This window comes from Salvelinus sp. IW2-2015, linkage group LG17 (assembly GCF_002910315.2).
Source record: "Salvelinus sp. IW2-2015 linkage group LG17, ASM291031v2, whole genome shotgun sequence".
NCBI lineage: Eukaryota > Metazoa > Chordata > Actinopteri > Salmoniformes > Salmonidae > Salvelinus > Salvelinus sp. IW2-2015.
Genome location: NC_036857.1, coordinates 29,857,852 through 29,877,257, shown reverse-complemented (window position 1 = coordinate 29,877,257; position 19,406 = coordinate 29,857,852). Strand labels below are relative to the sequence as shown.

Here is a 19,406-nt window from a genome sequence, read left to right as displayed (position 1 = left end):
GGTTCCAACGGCTGCTTTTTTGTGCTTCAACATCAGCAAATCGGCGTCAAAGTCAGCGGAATGCAATCTATTTATCAGCCAACTTGTGGCTCCGGGAACGCACTGGTAGAGAGCTTCTCTTCATGGTCTGGCAGCTGGGAAAGTGGCTCAAATTTTCTTTCCGCATCTGCGTTCCCACAGAGTCAGTTTGGTTTTAAATGCCTCACTGTACTGTACATATCAGAGATGACATGATCCCGACCCTGCAGCTGCAAGTTCATTGCATTCAGATGACTCGTAATGTCACACAGAAAAGCATTTCACACAGAAACATTTCGTCTCGGAGTTGTGTGGTGTCTTTCCCTTGCTGTCAAGAACAGACAAATCTCCTCACGAAGCTCGAAACATCTTTGAAGCACCTTTCCCTGGCTTAGCATCGCACCTCTGGTGATAAGGCAAATCACCATGCTCCGTTCTAACTCCGTCAGAAATGCCTTGAACTGGCGGTTGATTCAAACCTTTGGCTCTGATAAGTTAACTGTGCGCGTGATGATGCTCATTACATCTCCATTTTCAAGGCTTTACCGACAACGCTTCCTGGTGTATGATACAATGATAAGCTGTAGCTCAACCTGTCGCCGTTTCCTCTGCCATCTTTTCCCGTATCTTCGCACCAGCCGCTCCTGTGTCCACACATCGCAGGTGCTCCGTCGGTTGTCAAACCCACGAGTTTTTCCCAAGGCAGCTCCATCTCATTTACACATCTTGACACCTCTTCATACAAATCATGCCCCGTAGTTGTGCCATGCATAGGACGTAAAGCCAAAAACTCCTCTGTCACGCTTAGGCTGGAGTCCACTCCGCGGATGAAATTGACAACTGGCAATGGTCAGAAATGTCGGTGGCTCTCATCCACAGCCAAGGAATATGCAATGAAATCTTTTCCCTTTTCACAAGCTGCTCTTTAGATTGATGGACAACTGGTCTACTCTCTCGGCAATGGTGTTTCTGCTCAGACTCACATAAAAAGAGTTGCCTTTTTCTGGGCAAACTCGTCACAAACTTTAATCATTGCAGTTTTTGATGAAATCCCCTCCGTAAATGGCCGGGCTGATTTAGCGATCTCTTCTGCCAAAATAAACTGGCCTTGACAGCAGCCTGGCCTGTGATTTGGCTTTTTTGAACAGAGCCTGTCGAGATTTGAGCCTCGTTTTAATTCCTCTGCCTTTTGTAGCCTTTGTCATGTCCATATTCTTGTTTTTGTCCGCGTGTTTCGTTTCATAATGTCGTCTCAGATTATACTCTTTCAGTACCGCCACACTTTCTCCACACAGAAGACACACAGGTTTCCAGCTACCTCCGTGAACATATACTCCGACTCCCACCTTGTTTGAACCCCCGGGTTCTCAGTGTCCACCTTCCGTTTTGCCATTTTTGATGGGTATCTGAAAGTTAATTTTACTGTGATGCTGACGACTGCTGTGCCAATAAATATTGAAATGAAGCAGCCTACTGCTCGGTGCGTCACCGTTGCATTGTGGGAAATGTAGTATTGGTGCGTGTAAAAGATCTGCGGGCTGCCGGCTTGCTGCGGTCTGCGGGCCGGTTCTAATAATAAATCAAGATCATCCCAGGGGCCGTAAAAAACCTTCTCGCGGGCCGGATGTGGCCCGCGGGCCTTGACTCTGACATATGTGCCCTATAGTATACCTACCAATCATGGGGTTGTTACAACCTAGCCTACAAATGAACATTTGTAACGTAGGTGAACAGGTCGATAGACAAATTGGAGAAATCATGGTGACATACAGTGACACAAACAATACCGCCTTGCACACTCTTGCCTGCATCTAGCAGGTGTAATTATTAGTCCAAACAGTTGCAAAACATTCAATTTTCAACTAAAACAAGAGATTCTATTGGACAAATTCAGGTAGGTCTGTTTAATTAAGAAACTTTTTGCAACAGAATCGTCGGAATGAATACACCCCTGATCACCCGCAAACACAGTTCACTTTCATAGCAGCCACATACAGCATCATCGCATCTACGCGCTCTCCTCTAACTTTTCCATCAAAAAACCTCTCCAAGCCAAACCTTTACACCATACAGTTACTGCTAGAGCATACATCATTGTCACCATATTAACGTCATAGTCAACAAACTAGAACTAACGCGTTAGTACACCCACAATCCAATCCATGTGTCAAATCACGCAGTACATGTAGCACAAGCAGTTTAGCAGTTAAACCGGCAGTGGCAATACATTTCTAAAACTGAAAGCTTACCTTGACTTAGAAGAGTTGCGGTGTTGGATAGCTTTAGCCAGCTAGCTAACATAAACAGCATTCCTCTTTGTTTGAGTCAGGTTGTTGAGTAGGCTAAATCATCTGCATTAGCTAAACTAAAGGTAAACTAAAAAGAAAAAAAACATGAAATATAGCTAGCTCTCTCTCTCTGCTGCTTCTTATTTAAACATTGTTATATTGTTGTTAAACTTCAAATATTTTCATTCTCTCTTTTTTGTGTCAAGTACTCACCACATTTTATGCACTGCAGTGCTAGCTAGCTGTAGTTTACCGGTATGCTTTCAGTACTAGATTTATTCTCTGATCCTTTGATTGGATGGACAAGATGTTAGTTCATACTGCAAGAGATCTTATAGGTTGGAGGACGTCCTCCAGAAGTTGTCATACTTACTGTGTAAGTCTATGGAAGGGGGTGAGAACCATGAGCCTCCTAGATTTTGTATTGAAGTCAATGTACCCAGAGGAGGATGGAAATTAGCTTATTTTTAATGTTTCACTATTTGTATTTTTCTGAAAATGGTCCTCCCCTTCCTCCTCCAAGGAACCTCCACTGATGTATTACTTGATTCATTGCTTGATTGATTGATTGTCGTCCTGTCTCCCTCCCCTCAGCCAGGAGAGTGTGACCAAGGTGTCTCTAAAGGTCATGACCCCTGTCATCCTGACGGTGTTCGTCCTGGCTCTTTACCTACACGCTCAGCAGGTTGAGTCCACTGCACGCCTCGACTTCCTGTGGAAGCTGCAGGTAGGACCTGGCACCACACACATACACACTCACTAAGATTGTGAACGTTTAGAAATTGGGATCCTTAACGTTAAGCTTATCTTTCTATTTTTTCCCACAAAGTTTTTTGTGGGGGAAAAAGACAAGAGACACAGATTACCAAGACCTATGCACACCATGGTTCTTTCTGCCTGCCCCCTCCTCTCTCCCTCGTGCTGGCAGCATTGCATTAGTAGAAACCAAGACAGTTCTCAGGGATGTCCTGGTTGTCGCATCGTCTGGGGAAATTTTAGCTAACCCTTTCCTAACCTGGCATGTTAATTCTCCTAACCTGCCACGTTAATTTCCCTAACCTGCTCTATAAATTCTCCTAACCTGCTACGAAAAGTCACTTCTGCTAGTCAAAACCGGCAGACCTGCCGTGAGAACAGTCTTGGTTCCCACTAATGCTAATGGTGCGAGTGTGTGTTCAGTCTTCGGTCTGTTGCGTGTAAAATATCCTAACTTATTCATTGATAATAGGCTCTGCTTTACTGAAGTTGCGAGACATTGCAAGCCAAGAAATTGCAAGATACAGCATTCCATTGCGAGATACACCTTTTGATTGCTGATAGATAGGCCAAGTGCACGGTTCTGATTCTGTCTGCCTGGTGGCTGACCTGTCTATACTGTGCCCCTGTGCCCCTCTCTCTCTCCGTCCCTCGCTAGCTTGCTATGAAAGACACAAGTGTTTGTATTCTCTGAAGTACGGCAACTAATCAGTCTCCTCTGTTTCAAAAATACTGAATCTTGACACTCAGAAATGGGGTCTGTGCAAAGAATAAATTATTTTGGAGAGTCGACTCTCCACCATTGCATCATCGTCGTTAACAGTTGGAAAAAACGCAGGAAAAAAATATGTTTTCACATCCCTCACACACACACACACGCCTCGACTTCCTCTGGAAGCTAGGTAGGACCTGGCACCCCCCCACACACTCGTCCAGCAGGTAGAGTCCACATGCCTCGGTTGTTGTATCTGGTGACATCACTCAGCAGACCTCAGCCTTTCTCTGTAGATAGTGGTTGCAGCAGAGTGACTTTTAATCTCGACTCTGGTCTACGTTCAGTGGAATACTAAACGCCAATCAGCATTTTCGGTTCCTTTCAATACCTATAGACAGACAGCAATGAGGTTGCCCTATTAATCATTTAATCACTTTCTCATCCCTTTTAACAAACCATTTCCCCATTCCCCGGTGTCTGTCCCCTCCAGGCTACAGAGGAGAAAGAGGAGATGGAGGAGCTTCAGGCCTACAACCGCCGCCTCCTCCACAACATCCTACCTAAAGACGTGGCCGCCCACTTCCTGGCGCGGGAGCGGCGTAACGACGAGCTCTACTACCAGTCCTGTGAGTGTGTGGCCGTCATGTTCGCCTCCATCTCCAACTTCTCTGAGTTCTACGTGGAGCTGGAGGCCAACAATGAGGGAGTGGAGTGTCTCAGGCTGCTCAACGAGATCATCGCCGACTTTGACGAGGTGAGAGAGAATAATCTGTATAAATAAAGGAAGGGAAAGGTCGGGGAGGGAGGAGAGGGGGAATGGGGGAGAGCGGAGAGACAACGAGGGGATGGAGTCTTTGAGATTACCGAACGAGATTGTCGCAGACTTTTACGAGGTGGGAGATGGGAGGAGGTGGGAGGGGAGAAAGGGGTGGTCTTGAATAAAATCCACAAAGTCACCAAGAGAAAGAAAGAATAGCGATTGATATAGCTGAGTCGTTCTATGAATAGAGTACATTTTGGGTAGTGTAACTTGCACCTAATTTTGAACATTTTGTCATAAAAAAAAAAAACATATTTACCCATCTCAATCATTTTTAAAAAGACTAGTAAGTGTTGACAGGGTTTACCGTAACAGGGTTGAGGTTTTCATCTTAAATCAGCCATATATCTGATGGGGGAATGGAAACTTGCTGTGTGCAACAGGAAGGGGCAATTGTATGCAAGCTTCACCAAAAATGTTAAATACATTTTAAAAATCTGGCCTTATCTAGTTGTCTGTTCTTTCGACCAATCGAATAAAAAAAATGTAACCTGACCCAACTCTTCTGCTCCTGCTGGCTTTATCAGATTCTGCCATCACTCTCCTGAAGTTGCCGGTAATAGTTTACACGAGGAGTCGGCAACCTTTTCTCATGTGAAATTCCAATATATCTTACCATTTATACCAATCTATGTGCCAGTTATGGTTTTCATATGCACATTTTCGTTTAAACAGTTTAATGAAGTAATGAAAAAATGAATGAGCACAAATTGGCGGGAAAGAGCGCATTCTGGAGAGAGAAGTGGGCGCATGGTCAATCCGACGTCTGCATTGGCCATAAAGCATTTACGGTGATACGGCCTCAGCAGAAGTCAGGGCATACATACTTCTTGAGCTTCGTGGAGCAGTGTGGAGCAGTTGTAGGAAGTGGAAGTGTTTTCTACAGGATGTACCGCCCCCACCTACCGTCAACCAATCATGTCAATGCTGAGTTATACAGAACCCTCGGCATTGTTACAACATTTGGGAGGCGGTACAGAGCTCGATTTGGCCTCTGCATGCCTCTGGAGGCTCCAGAGGCTCCGACCACATTTTCGGATTAAGCTCAAATGTGCTTTTAGTCTTGGCCTCTGCAATGGATTAGATCACTGAGATGTGCGCAAATATACATACAGTACCAGTCAAAGTTTGGACACACATACTCAATCCAGGGTTTTTCTTAATTTTTTACTATTTTCTACATTGTAGAATAATAGTGAAGACATCAAAACTATGAAATAACACATATGGTATCATGCAGTAACCAAAAACGTGTGTATTTTATATTTGAGATTCTTCAAAGTAGCCGCCCTTTGCCTTGATGACAGCTTGCACACTCTTGGCATTCTCTCAACCAGCTTCATGAGGTAATCACCTGGAATGCATTTCAATTAACAGGTGTTAATGCGTTTGAGCCAATCAGTTGTGCTGTGACAAGGTAGGGGTGGTATACAGAAGATAACCCTATTTGGTAAAAGACGAGGAGTCCATCATTACTTTAAGACATGAAGGTCAGTCAATCCGGAACATTTAACGGAACATCAATCCGGAAATTTTTACATTTCTTCAAGTACGGTCGCAAAAACCATCAAGCACTATGATGAAACTAGCTCTCATGAGGACCGCCACAGGAAAGAAAGACCCAGAGTTACCTCTGCTGCAGAAGATAAGTTCATTAGAGTTAACTGCACCTCAGATTGCAGCCCAAATAAATGCTTCACAGAGTTCAAGTAACCGACACATCTCAACATCAACTGTTCAGAGGAGACTGCGTGAATCAGGCCTTCATGGTCGAATTGCTGGGAAAATAACACTACTAAAGGTCACCCATAAGAAGAAGAGACTTTCTTGGGCCAAGAAACACGAGCAATGGATATTAGACCAGTGAAAATCTGTCCTGTGGTCTAATGAGTCCAAATTTGAGATTTTTGGTTCCAACCGCCGTGTCTTCATGAGACGCAGAGTAGGTGAACGGATGATCTCCGCATATGTAGTTCCCACCGTGAAGCATGGAGGAGGAGGTGTGATCGTGTGGGGGTGCTTTGCTGGTGACACTGTGGGTGATTTATTTAGAATTCAAGGTGCACTTAACCAGCATGGCTACCACAGCATTCTGCAGCGATACGCCATCCCATCTGGTTTGGGCTTAGTGGGACTATCATTTGTTTTTCAACAGGACAATGACCCAACACACCTCCAGGCTGTGTAAGGGCTATTTGACCAAGAAGGAGAGTGAGGGAGTGCTGCATCAGATGACCAGGCCTCCACAATCACCCGACCTCAACCCAATTGAGATGGTTTGGGATGAGTTGGCCCGCAGCGTGAAGTAAAAGCAGCCAACAAGTGCTCAGCATATATGGGAACTCCGTCAAGACTGTTGGAAAAGCTGGTTGCGAGAATGCCAAGAGTGTGCAAAGCTGTCATCAAGGCAAAGGGTGGCTACTTTGAAGAATCTCAAATATAAAATACTATATGATTTCATGTGTTATTTCATAGTTTTGATGTCTTCAATATTATTCTACAGTGTAAAAAATTTTACAAATTAAGAAAAACCCTTGAATGAGTAGGTGTGTCCAAACTTTTGACTGGTACTGTATATACATTTGTTACTGCTCGACTAAAACAATGTCGGTTGACTAACAGCCTAACAAGCAGACAATCGACCAGTCAACTAATTGGGGTCAGCCCTAAGGCTATCTATCTATGGTTTGACATGTTATGCCCGACGTGCTCAGTTTTCCACCTCAAAACACCAGAAAATTGCCAGAAAGAGTAGAACCAGCTCACCTACACTATGATTTGAATATTAAATGTTCAATGTTTTAAATTATTTTTTAAAGGAATAGTTTCAAATTTTAGAGTAAAGTGGATTCAAATCTTCTTAGAAGTCGGAAAAACATGGCGAGGGACAAAATGCCGCTATATTCATATAAAAAAATCGAATTTATTGAATGTTTCATGTGGTCTATTTTAAACAGGAATTAATTTAATAAAACAGGCTTTTAAAGTTCAATATTGGTGCACAATTTCTACCTAAAGTATCAAAGGGATGCAAAATGTACTCTATTTATGGAACGACCCAGCTATTATAGTATGGTTTGTTATTGTGTGCGTTTTGGCACTGCTTGTAACGCTCTCCCTTTCCACCGATGACTCGCCTTTGTCTACCCCCCGACTGCCCAGATCATCAGTGAGGACAACTTCCGTCAACTGGAAAAGATAAAGACCATCGGTAGTACCTACATGGCTGCCTCTGGCCTCAACGACTCTACCTACGACCGTGAGGGACGATCACACATCCTGGCTCTGGCAGACTATGCTATGAGACTCAGGGAACAGATGAAGTACATCAACGAACACTCCTTCAATAACTTCCAGATGAAGATAGGTGAGTCCCTGGACCTATAGTAGAGATGGGGGTGGGGTGGGATGGTAGTAGTAGTATTAGGAGTAGGACTAGCCATGAGACTCAGGGAACAGATGAAGTACACCTACAAACACTCCTTCAATAACTTCCAGATGAAGTGGTATTACATGTGTGGCAAAATGTCCCTTTGTAAAGACAACACACAGAGTAAGATTCAATTCTGGTTAGGGCTGCAGTAGTCTATCATTAGTTGACTATTTGAATCAGATGTGTTGTACTGGAACAAAAGCCGGCACATGTTGCAGCCCTCTAGGACAAAATTTACAGGTTTACTTCTAGATGGGTGAAGTGGTGCAATGCAGGCAGGCAGGTTGACTGTGTCTTGTTTCCTCATGCAGGTCTCAACATGGGTCCAGTGGTGGCAGGGGTGATCGGGGCCAAGAAGCCCCAGTATGACATCTGGGGGAACACTGTCAACGTGGCCAGTCGTATGGACAGCACAGGAGTCCCAGACTGCATACAGGTAGATACACCTACTTTGTCTGATATTAAGAATTACTGTACATATCTTTGGTATCCACTGTATGTTAGACATGTCATTGAGAGTCATACAATGTTCACCCATTTAAAACTTATTTAAATGCTATATTAATCTGTCAATGAAATTCATTGGATGATGGTCCCCCTTTGCTGCTATAATAGCCTCCACTCTTCTGGGAAGGCTTTCCTCTAGATGTTGGAACATTGGGGAACCTGCTTCCATTCAGCCACAAGAGCATTAGTCGAGCACTGATGTTGGGCGATTAGGCCTGGCTCGCCGTCTGCGTTCCAATTCATCACAAAGGTGTTTGATGTGGTTGAGGTCAGGGTTCTGTGCAGGCCAATCAAGTTCTTCCACACCGATCTCGACAAACCATTTCTACTGTATGCTAGAGCGTTAAGATTTCCCTTCACTGGAACTAAGGGGCCTAGCCCGAACCATGAAACAGCCCCAGACCGCTATCCACCAAACTTTACAGTTGGCACTATGCATTCGGCAGGTAGCGTTCTCCTGTCATCCGCCAAACCCAGATTCGTCCATCGGACTGCCAGATGGTAAAGCGTGATTCATCACTCCAGAGAACGTGTTTCCACTGCTCAAGAGTCCAATGGTGGTTAGCTTTACACCACTCCAGCTGAAGCTTGGCATTGCGCTTGGTGATCTTAGGCTTGTGTGCGGCTGCTCAGCCATGGATTCCCATTTCATAAAGCTCCCGACAAACATTTCTTGTGCTGTTGTTGCTTTCAGAGGCAGTTTGGAACTCGGTAGTGAGTGTTGCAACCGAGGACAGGCAAAACATTTTTTACGCGCCTCAGCACTCAGTGGTCCCGTTCTGTGAGCTTGGGGCCTACCACTTCGCGGCTGAACTGTTGTTGCTGTTGTTGCTAGCAGGGCATAGATTGGACAAACTGACTTGTTGGAAAGGTGGCATCCTATGACGGTGCTACGTTGAAAGTCACTGAGATCTTCAGTAAGGCCATTGTACTGCCAATGTTTGTCTATGGAGACTGCATGGCTGTGTGCTCGATTTTATACACCTGTCTGTCAGCAACGGGTGTGGCTGAAATAGCCGAATCCACTAATTTGAATGGGTGTTCACATACTTTTGTATATATAGTTGTCGTGTCTTTACTATCATTAAATTGAAGACTTAGTTTTTATCAAAGATTCCTGTAATTAGTATTACGTGATTAAACTGAATAATCATGTAACTGTAATTAACTAGGAAGTCGGGGCACCAAGGAAAATATTCAGATCACAAAGTTATAATTTCCTAAAATAACTTTTCAGATATTTTCATATCTGATCCATAGTCTTCTGATTAATGAATTATTTACTTTACCTCACGTTAGTCTCATTCCAAACGTCGTAAATTGTTGGTTATCTGCACGAACCCAGTCTTCACTATGAGTCATCCATACATCAATTGTCTTAAATCATTTATTTATTACTAACTAAGTAATTCACAGAAATGCATAAAAAACAAACAAAGTAAATATGGTTACAGTAAATAATAAGGGAATGTGCCCTAGTGGGCTAAACCGGCATCGCGGCTTGGTGGACAAAACGGGGAGTGGGGGTCAGCTGAGAAGTCACTACAGAGTTGATAATTATAACAATTGAAATGCTAATCCTTTGCACATGAACGCTCACTCATTCGGGAACAATTGCAATCAATATATATATTTACGCTCAGTGTGTCTTCTTGATCGCTGTTGAAAAGTTGTTTCTTTTGTAGAATTGTCCGTCTCTCTCTCTCTCTCTCTCTCTGTCGTGGTTATAGTGGATAGTTCAGAGTGACATTCATTCATGTTGTTGTAGAATGGATGTTTCGGCGGTTGTCGTTCTTCACGTTCAATGATACCGAATTCCTAGCTGCAGACTAGTAATTAATATCAAAGACTTGTTCTTATTCTGTCAGTATCGATAGTCTAAGAGTTTAACCACGTGGTATGATTAAAACATTCAGCAATGGTCTGCAACTTTCGTCCCCTCCTAATGGAGAAAAACATGGTCTCCTGATAATTTCTCAAAGTTGGGTTTTATTCGGAATTGCAGAAAAGGGGCTGTCCCAGGATGCCTGACCCTAACTGGGCTCAGGGGCGGTCCTCTGATTTAGTTCAAATCAAAAGGGAATTGGATTTTCCTTCATTAAACAGTCCAAAATCATATTACACAATTCTACAAACAGTATCATACTCACTCATTCATCTTATACAACAATTAGATGTAAACCTCATATCTGAGGCTTTTATATAAACAGCGTTATGGTAATGTGGCCACACCGTCTCCCATGAGCTTCCTCAAGTTGTAACAAACGGACCAGTTCGTAGCTGGATTCTTCACCGATCTTTTATACTTTCTCCGGAACATGAAATTTGTTCGTACCTCAAGTTCTGTGAGGTGGAAGAAATTCCTTTGTTCTCTATGAAAATTTACACTGCCTCTTATACTGTGTGGCCATGTGGCAGGGTCTTCTCCTCAGGAATTTACGACCTCTCTCTGACCACAGCAGCCTAGTTGAAGGAGGCAAGGGGGAGGCAGGGAGAGGGGGATGGGGCTTGCTATACCCAAAGAGGCCAACGTCATGACATAGTATATGATGAACTCAATATAGCAATATAGATTGTGTCTCCTCCGTCCTCTATGATCAGTGCTGCCACCTGCTGTATATAAAACCCTACTGCAGCGCAGTATTTTGCAACTATGATTTATTGTAACCAGAATTGTAACCAGATACCAAGTTCTCCACTTCAACCGCAGCTACAATTGTCATCATATACTTTTCCTTCCATCGTGTAGCGCCTTGGTCATCCTAGATAGAACAGAAAACAATAGGATAGCTGCTGTGTAGCTGTGGCTGACATTGTCTGTGGAGACGAGGTGGAGTGTCTCTGTGACGAATGACACGCGCGCGCACACACACACTTACCGTGTCCTTGTGTTGTCTTTTCCCAGGTGACCACAGACCTGTACCATGTCCTGGTAAACAAAGGCTACCAGCTGGACCACAGAGGCCTGGTCAAGGTGAAGGGGAAAGGAGAGATGACCACCTACTTCCTGACCAGCGGTCCCAATGGTACCCAGGGCAGTTAACGGACGGTCACGGGACTACCGCTGGCTGCTAATACATGAAGAGGAGAGAGATGGACAGGGAGCGAGAGCGGGAGAGGGGGGAGTGAGTGTGTGAGAAAAGAGAGCGAGAGGAGGGAGAGAGATGAGGGAAAAAAAGAAACAGTTCAAAGCCCTGAAGGAAATGTGTGTGTGTGTGTGTGTTTGTGTGTGTGTGTGTGTGTGTGTGCAATCATGTATTCTTATGCACACTACTTTAGGTTTGGGTCTCAAATGGCTCCCTGTATAGGCCCAGGGCCCTGGTTAAAATTAGTGCACTGTATAGGGAATACGGTGCCATATGGGACGCAAACCAGGAATTTTGTTCTCACTTCAAGGCTTTAGACACGAAGCTACTTGAAAGATATAATTAACGAATTATAGTGAAGACCTATTGCCTTAGAAGGAAATTACTGAACAAAAGGCTATATTTGTTTTGTTGTGAGCTACACAACAAATACTTCACATCCGGAGCTATTATTTATTTTTCACTGAAATGGAAGGATTTTTTGTTGTTGTCATGACGACCTTGTAACAAAAACTACATATGTTTTATATGAAATATTCAAGGATGAGAAGGATGACAATGACCAAAGAACAAATGTTTTATTATGAGGGACTGACTCTACACACATCAACCAATTTCTGTTTGAAATGACTGCGGATGGAACAACTGACATGACTGCGGATGGAACAACTGACATGACTGCGGATGGAACAACTGACATGACTGCGGATGGAACAACTGCCATTTGACTGCGGATGGAACAACTGACATGACTGCGGATGGAACAACTGACATGACTGCAGATGGAACAACTGACATGACTGCGGATGGAACAACTGACATGACTGCGGATGGAACAACTGACATGACTGCGGATGGAACAACTGACATGACTGCAGAAGGAACAACTGCAAACCTGTTGTTTTTTCAGCTTTTTCTTTCTTGTCACTTTTGACAACAAGGGCCACGGAAAACAACGTCATTGTCTTTGATAGCGGCGAACACATTATTGTTTTTGACTTTGATATGCTTGCTAATATGAAAAGAGAGCTGAGAAATCTTGTCTTTGATTGTGCACTGTGAACGAAGAGAGACCACACACAAGCAGAGCAGCCTTGGATTGGATTTCTGTGTTCCTTTCAGGGCCTCTATTGTGTGCAGGCTAATTCTAACCCACATAAGGTTGTGGTTTCTCTTTTCTATGTATCATCAATGACATTCCCTCTCTAGATGTATTTTTTTGGTACAAGCCAAAACAGACACTTTAGTGACGGACAAACAAACAACTGCATTGCTACCATGGTACCGGAGTGAGTGTTTTCATTGCTGTGAGATGTTTTATATGAAATAAGTGTGTGCGTGTGAGGCTAAGTGTATGCTGTTCTTTATCTTTAAAGGGGCATAATTTTTCACTGTGAGGTTTTTAAAGATTCTGTATGACAAGTGGGTTTGCATCCCAAATAACACCCTATTCCCTATATAGTGCACTACTTTTGATCGGAGCCCTATGGCCCCTGGTCCAAAGTAGTGTACTACATAGGGAATAGGGTGCCATTTTGGACGCACACATGCCAAATTGATGCTGCAAGGCTTATGCGTGTAGTTTTTATATCTTATACTTTGGAGTTGTGTGTTCATTCCTGATTTTATGTTTGTTGATTTGATTTAAATCACCTTTACTTCATGCCTTTTATTTTACTGTGATTATGATCACAATTCCATTCCAACCCTTAATGTCTAAAAACCCACAAATTGATTTTGGATTGTGTTTAAAGGAGGTGGTAATCTACACACGGTGGGCCTATAGCCTACACTACAATGTTACATGTACAGGAGAATACACAAAAGTTATCTGGTTGAACACTAGCTGTTAACTTGAAATAAGAGGTACATATACTGTAATGGTAGTATCTGTACTCCATAGTATTTGACACCATCCGATAGTATTGGTATTTGGCACATAGATGCTCTTTACCCCCCAAAGGAGTAGTTGAAACTCATCTTATGAATGTACAAAATATACTGTATGTCTATGGTGAAACTACTACTTATTATTGAAAGAAATGACCAGAAAACTAGTTTTAATGGTGCCAATACAGGCTCCCAGGTCAGGACAGGGACGTGGAAAGAGCTACTTCTGTATTATGTGAAGTACTATTGCTATTGAATAGAAATGAAGGTTTATGTCCCTTGATCCCACTTATTCCCCCAATACTGAGGCTCACTGTACTGTACCAGGGAGTAGGTTACAGTATGTAGGCCCTACCGTGGTGACTTGTGGTCTCTGTCTATCTATCTTCTTCCTCGACCTATGTCATGTTCATTAGGAACGGAAGAAAATAAGTGAAACAGGGAGGTACTACAGTACCTGAACTTGTCAAATAAGAAATGGCTTGTTTAGGTTTTTTGTGGCAAAACAGATTCCTACTGTGAACACGAGCCTAATGAACACGAGCCTGCTGATGCTGATCAACCTGTGTGTAGGAAGGAATGGTTCTCTGATTGAAGTTGTTTTGTTCCCCCTTTTTTCATTTTTTTCATCCTTTTCCCATTAGTTTCTTACTGTATTTGAGTTGAAAGGCCAACAAATACTGTTTGTTTGTTTTTCCATTCCAAAAATAACAATATAGCAGAATTGAAGAAATTAAATGGTTTGATTTCCCCTTAAAACTACATCAATACATTACTGTTTTGTGTTATTGATGATCATTTATTTATTATTATGTTACTATTCAGTGTCTTCCCCTAATCAATGTGCAATCTAGGCCTGTGTGTTTTTCTGCTGTTTCATTGCAATGCACATTTTATTAAAATAATAAGTTGGATAAGTTATTGGTAATGTCATGTTCATAATAATGGGTACCATGCCTTAAATCGCCCCTATACCTATGTAACTATACAGTAATAATACCTGCAATAACAAGACTATAGCTGTATAGGAATTTTTATGTAAATAGATGGGTTTTAGGATGGGAGTTAGCCTCGTTCCACGATCCTGATCCCATGAGCTAACATTCCGTTTCACTATATGGATTAAATGACAAGTTCACTTTTCTTTTTTTTTTTTTACCAATCTGTGTTTTGGATGTAAATGGCATGTTATAGAAGCATGGGAAGTCTATTGCTGGTGGGCTAAGTTAAAAGCAAGTGAAAATTGCAAAAAAAGAAAGTGTCTGGACACTTCGATGTCGATTATGGCAGCCCCCCGCACCTCTCTGAATCAGAGGGGTTGGGTTAAATGCGGAAGACACATTTCAGTTGAATGCATTCAGTTGTACAACTGACTAGGTATTCACCTTTCCCTTTTCTTTCCCTTTAACATTTCATATACATCCAAAATACAGATTTGGTCAAACAAAAGTGAACTTGTCCCTTAAAGTGAAACTAAACGAGGGCACAGTGGTCAGGATGGTGGATAGGGGCTAGTAGGGTTGGGAGTCAATTCCATTACAACTCCAGTCAATTCAGGAAGTATACTGAAAATCCAATTCCAATTATCTTCAATACTTTTCAATGAGGAAAATGTGGAATTATAGTTAAGGTTTACTTTCTAAATTCACTGGAATTTAAATGGAATTGACCCCAACAATGGAGACTAGATATGAGTAGGCCTAAAGGTATAGTGTAGACCTAGGTACACTACATGGCCAAAAGTATGTGGACATGTGCTTGTCGGACATCTCATTCCAAAATCATGGGCATTAATATGGAGTTGGTCCCCCTTTGCTGCTATAACAGCCTCCACTCTTCTGGGAAGGCTTTCCACTAGATGTTGGAACATTCGTAGCGTTAAGATTTCCCTTCCCTGGAACTAAGGGGCCTAACCCGAACCATGAAGAACAGCCTCAGACCGTTATTCCTCCTCCACCAAACTTTAGAATTGGCAATATGCATTTAGGCACAAAGCGTTCTCCTGGCATCCGCCAAACCCAGATTAGTCTGTTGGACTGCCAGATGGTGAAGCGTGATTCATCATTCCAGAGAACACATTTCCACTGCTCTAGAGTCCAATGGCGGTGAGCTTTACACCACTCCAGCCGACGCTTGGCATTGCGCATTGTGATCTTAGGCTTGTGTGCAGCTGCTCGGCCATGGAAACCCATTTCATGAAGCTCCTGACAAACAGTTATTGTGCTGACGTTGCTTCCAGAGGCAATTTGGGACTCGGTAGTGAGTGTTGCAACCGAGGACAGACTATTTTTTAAACACTTCAGCACTCGGCGGTCCTGTTCTGTGAGCTTGTGTGGTCTACCACTTTTCAGCTGAGCGTTTTTGCTCCTAGACGTTTACACTTCACAATAACAGCACTTACAGTTGTCCGGGTCAGCTCTAGCAGGGCAGAAATTTGACGAACTGACTTGTTGGAAAGGTGGCATCCTATGATGGTGCTGTATGTTGAAAGTCACTGTGCTCTTCAGTAAGGCCATTCTACTGCCAATGTTTGTCTATGGAGAATTGCATGGCTGTGTGCTCGATTTTATACACTTGCCAGCAATGGGTGTGGCTGAAGTAGCCAAATCCAGTCATTTGAAGTGGTGTCCACATACTTTTGTATATATAATGTATGCTTTTTATTTCTCAACCATAGACTTAGTTAGACGACACATCTTTCTATCTGTCCCATTATTGCGTCTTTGAGGGCATGGGCAGCGCCATTGAGATTATCTCCATTTTGAAGTAGTCAATTTCTACTACTTCAATGAGTTGGTAAACAAACGGAAAGGGTGCATACTACCACCGGGAGTGTGTTTGAAGTATTCAGACCCCTTTACTTTTTCCATATTTTGTTACGTTACAGCCTTATTCTAAAAGGGGTTAAAAAAAGAAAGAAATCCTCGTCAATCTACACACAATACACCATAATGACAAAGCGAAAACACGTTTTTAGAAATGTTTGCAAATGTATTAAAAATAAAAAACAGATACCTTATTTACATAAGTATTCAGACCCTTTGCTATGAGACTCGAAATTGAGCTCAGGTTCTTCCTGTTTCCATTGATCATCCTTGAGATATTTCTACAACTTGATTGGAGTCCACCTGTGGTAAATTCAATTGATTGGACATGATTTGGAAAGGCACACACCTGTCTATATAAGGTCCCACAGTTGACAGTGCATGTCAGAGCAAAAAACCAAGCCATGAGATCGAAGGAATTGTCCCTAGAACTCTGAGACATGATTGTGTCGAGGCACAGATCTGGGGAAGGGTACCAAAACATTTCTGCAGCAATGAAGGTCCAAAAGAACACAGTGGCCTCCATCATTCTTAAATGGAAGAAGTTTGGAACCACCAAAACTCTTCCTAGAGCTAGCCACCCGGCCAAACTGAGCGATTGGGAGAGAAGGGCCTTGGTCAGGGAGATGACCAAGAACCCGATAGTCAATCTGACAGAACTCCAGAGTTCCTCTGTTGAGATGGGACAGCCTTCCAGAAGGACAACCATCTCTGCAGCTCTCCACCAATCAGGCCTTTATGGTAGAGTGGCCAGACGGAAGCCACTCCTCTGTAAAAGGCGCATGACAGCCCGCTTGGAGTTTGCCAAAAGGCACCTGAAGGACTCTATGACCATGAGAAACAAGATTCTATGGTCTGATGAAACCAAGATTGAACTCTTTGGCCTGAATGCCAAGCGTCACGTTTTGAGGAAACCTGGCACCATCCCTATGGTGAAGCATGGTGGTGGCAGCATCATACTGTGGGGATGTTTTTCAGAGGCAGGGACAGGGAGACTCGTCAGGATCGAGGGAAAGATGAACGGAGCAAAGTACAGAGAGATCCTTGATGAAAACCTGCTCCAGAGCGCTCAGGACCTCAGACTGAGGAGAAGGTTAACCTTCCAACAGCACAACAACCCTAAGCACACAGCCAAGACAACGCAGGAGTGGCTTCGGGACAAGTTTCTGAATTTCCTTGAGTGGCCCAGCCAGAGCCCGGACTTGAACCCGACTGGAGAGACCTGAAAATAGCTGTGCAGCAACTTTCCCCATCCAAACTGACAGACCTTGAGAGGATCTGCAGAGAAGAATGGGAGAAACTCCCCAAATACAGGTGTGCCAAGCTTGTAGTGTCATACACAAGAACACTCAAGGCTGTAATCGCTGCCAAAGGTGCTTCAATAAAGTACTGAGTAAAGGGTCTGAATAGTTATTTTAATGTGATATTTCCGTTTATTTATTATTATTTATTTATTTATTAGCAAAAATGTCAAAACCTATTTGTGCTTTGTCATTATGGGGTATTATGTGTAGATTGATGAGGGGGAAAACAAACTATTTCATCAATTTTAGAATAAGCCTGTAACATAACAAAATGTGAAAAAAGTCAAGAGGTCTGAATACTTTCCAAATGCACTGTATGTTATGGTGTAACGGGTGTCGTCGTCGGATGAGGAGGAATCGGACCAGAGCGCAGCGTGGTAAGTGTTCATGACTTTTATTGAAACTGAACACTTAAACAGAAATAACAAAGAGAATACACGATACCGAAACAGTCCTGTCAGGTGAAGAACACTAAACAGAAAACAACTACCCACAAAGCATCGGTGGGGAAAAGCTACCTAAGTATGGTTCCCAATCAGAGACAACGATAGTCAGCTGTCCCTGATTGAGAACCATACCCGGCCAAAACAAAGAAATACAAAACATAGAAAAAAGAACATAGAATGCTCACCCAAATCACACCCTGACAAACTAAAATAGAGACATAAAAAGCTCTCTAAGGTCAGGCGTGACATATGGAATGTTTGCGCACGAGTATAATTAATCGGCTGATCCCTCCTGATGACCTGGATCCTTCCTTAACCCATAGGAAGTCCAACTCTGTCGACTAATTTAAAAGTATGCAAGTCCTCAGTGGTAATTTCAAAGCAAAAACGAGTTATCTCCAATTAATGATCTCTATCAATTTCTCTGTTCTCAACACACCATACGGAAGTACCTAGCTAGCACCACTGGAGGGAAGTAAAAGACCACACTTTCACTTTTGTCTCTTGTTCTTTTTTCAAAAAACAATTTGTTTCCATGTTTATTTATTTATAATTTTGACAGACCACATAAGCAATTTGTTTAACAATTGAATTTTAGACATTAAATATCACATTAGATGTGTCCGAAATGGTACCCTATTCCCTGTATAGTGCACTATTTTTTACCAGTGTCAATTGGGCTCTGGTCGAAAGTTGTGCACTTCATATTGAATCGGGTGCTATTTGAGACATGGGCATGGTTTTGGTATTGTGTTGTTGCTGGGATGTCATATTTCCACAAGCAACTTGACAATCAATAGCCTCTGATCAAAATTTAGATTTCTGACAATATCTGATAGATGGAGCCCAGCATGTCTCTTTTTGAGAGTATCTTTTCAATGTCTGAGGGTTGCATCCCAAATGGTCCCCTGTTCCCTATATGGACACTTCTTTTGACCTTGTGGGCCCTGGTCAAAAGTATTGCACCATGTAGGGAATAGGGTGCCACTCTGAATAAATCCCTCTACGGTTTCAAGACAGCGGTCGTGGAGATAGTATTTACTTTCTTGACATGAATAATGTAAGTCTGTTGAGGTAATGGTTGTGTTAACTTAGGCCACACTACTCTGTGCTGAGCATTAATTAAACAATGTGAATTATTTTTCCCATTGACAAAAGCAAATGAAATTGTCTTGAAAATCAAAGTGATTTTGATGTGGATTTAAATGAATCTATGCTCCAAATGTTATATTATATTCTTGGTGGCAAAAAACGAGTAACCCATCCCACTAGGAAAACACTGGTTGAATCAACGTTGTTTCCACGTCATTTCAATGAA

At 42.7% G+C, this 19,406-nt stretch overlaps 1 protein-coding gene across 2 annotated transcripts in view; it reads left to right on the top strand.

Annotated features, from left to right (window-relative positions):
- LOC111976578 (adenylate cyclase type 6) overlaps positions 1-14,430 on the top strand; it is an 87,611-nt gene extending 73,181 nt beyond the window's left edge. For both annotated transcript variants that reach the window (XM_024005521.2, XM_024005520.2), the window contains exons 19-23: positions 2,901-3,033; positions 4,268-4,531; positions 7,760-7,964; positions 8,342-8,466; positions 11,443-14,430. In XM_024005521.2, coding sequence (XP_023861289.1) covers positions 2,901-3,033; positions 4,268-4,531; positions 7,760-7,964; positions 8,342-8,466; positions 11,443-11,580 — 865 coding nt within the window. In that variant the 3' untranslated portion in view covers positions 11,581-14,430. The remainder of the gene's footprint in view (positions 1-2,900; positions 3,034-4,267; positions 4,532-7,759; positions 7,965-8,341; positions 8,467-11,442) is intronic.
- The last annotated feature ends 4,976 nt before the right edge of the window (positions 14,431-19,406 follow it).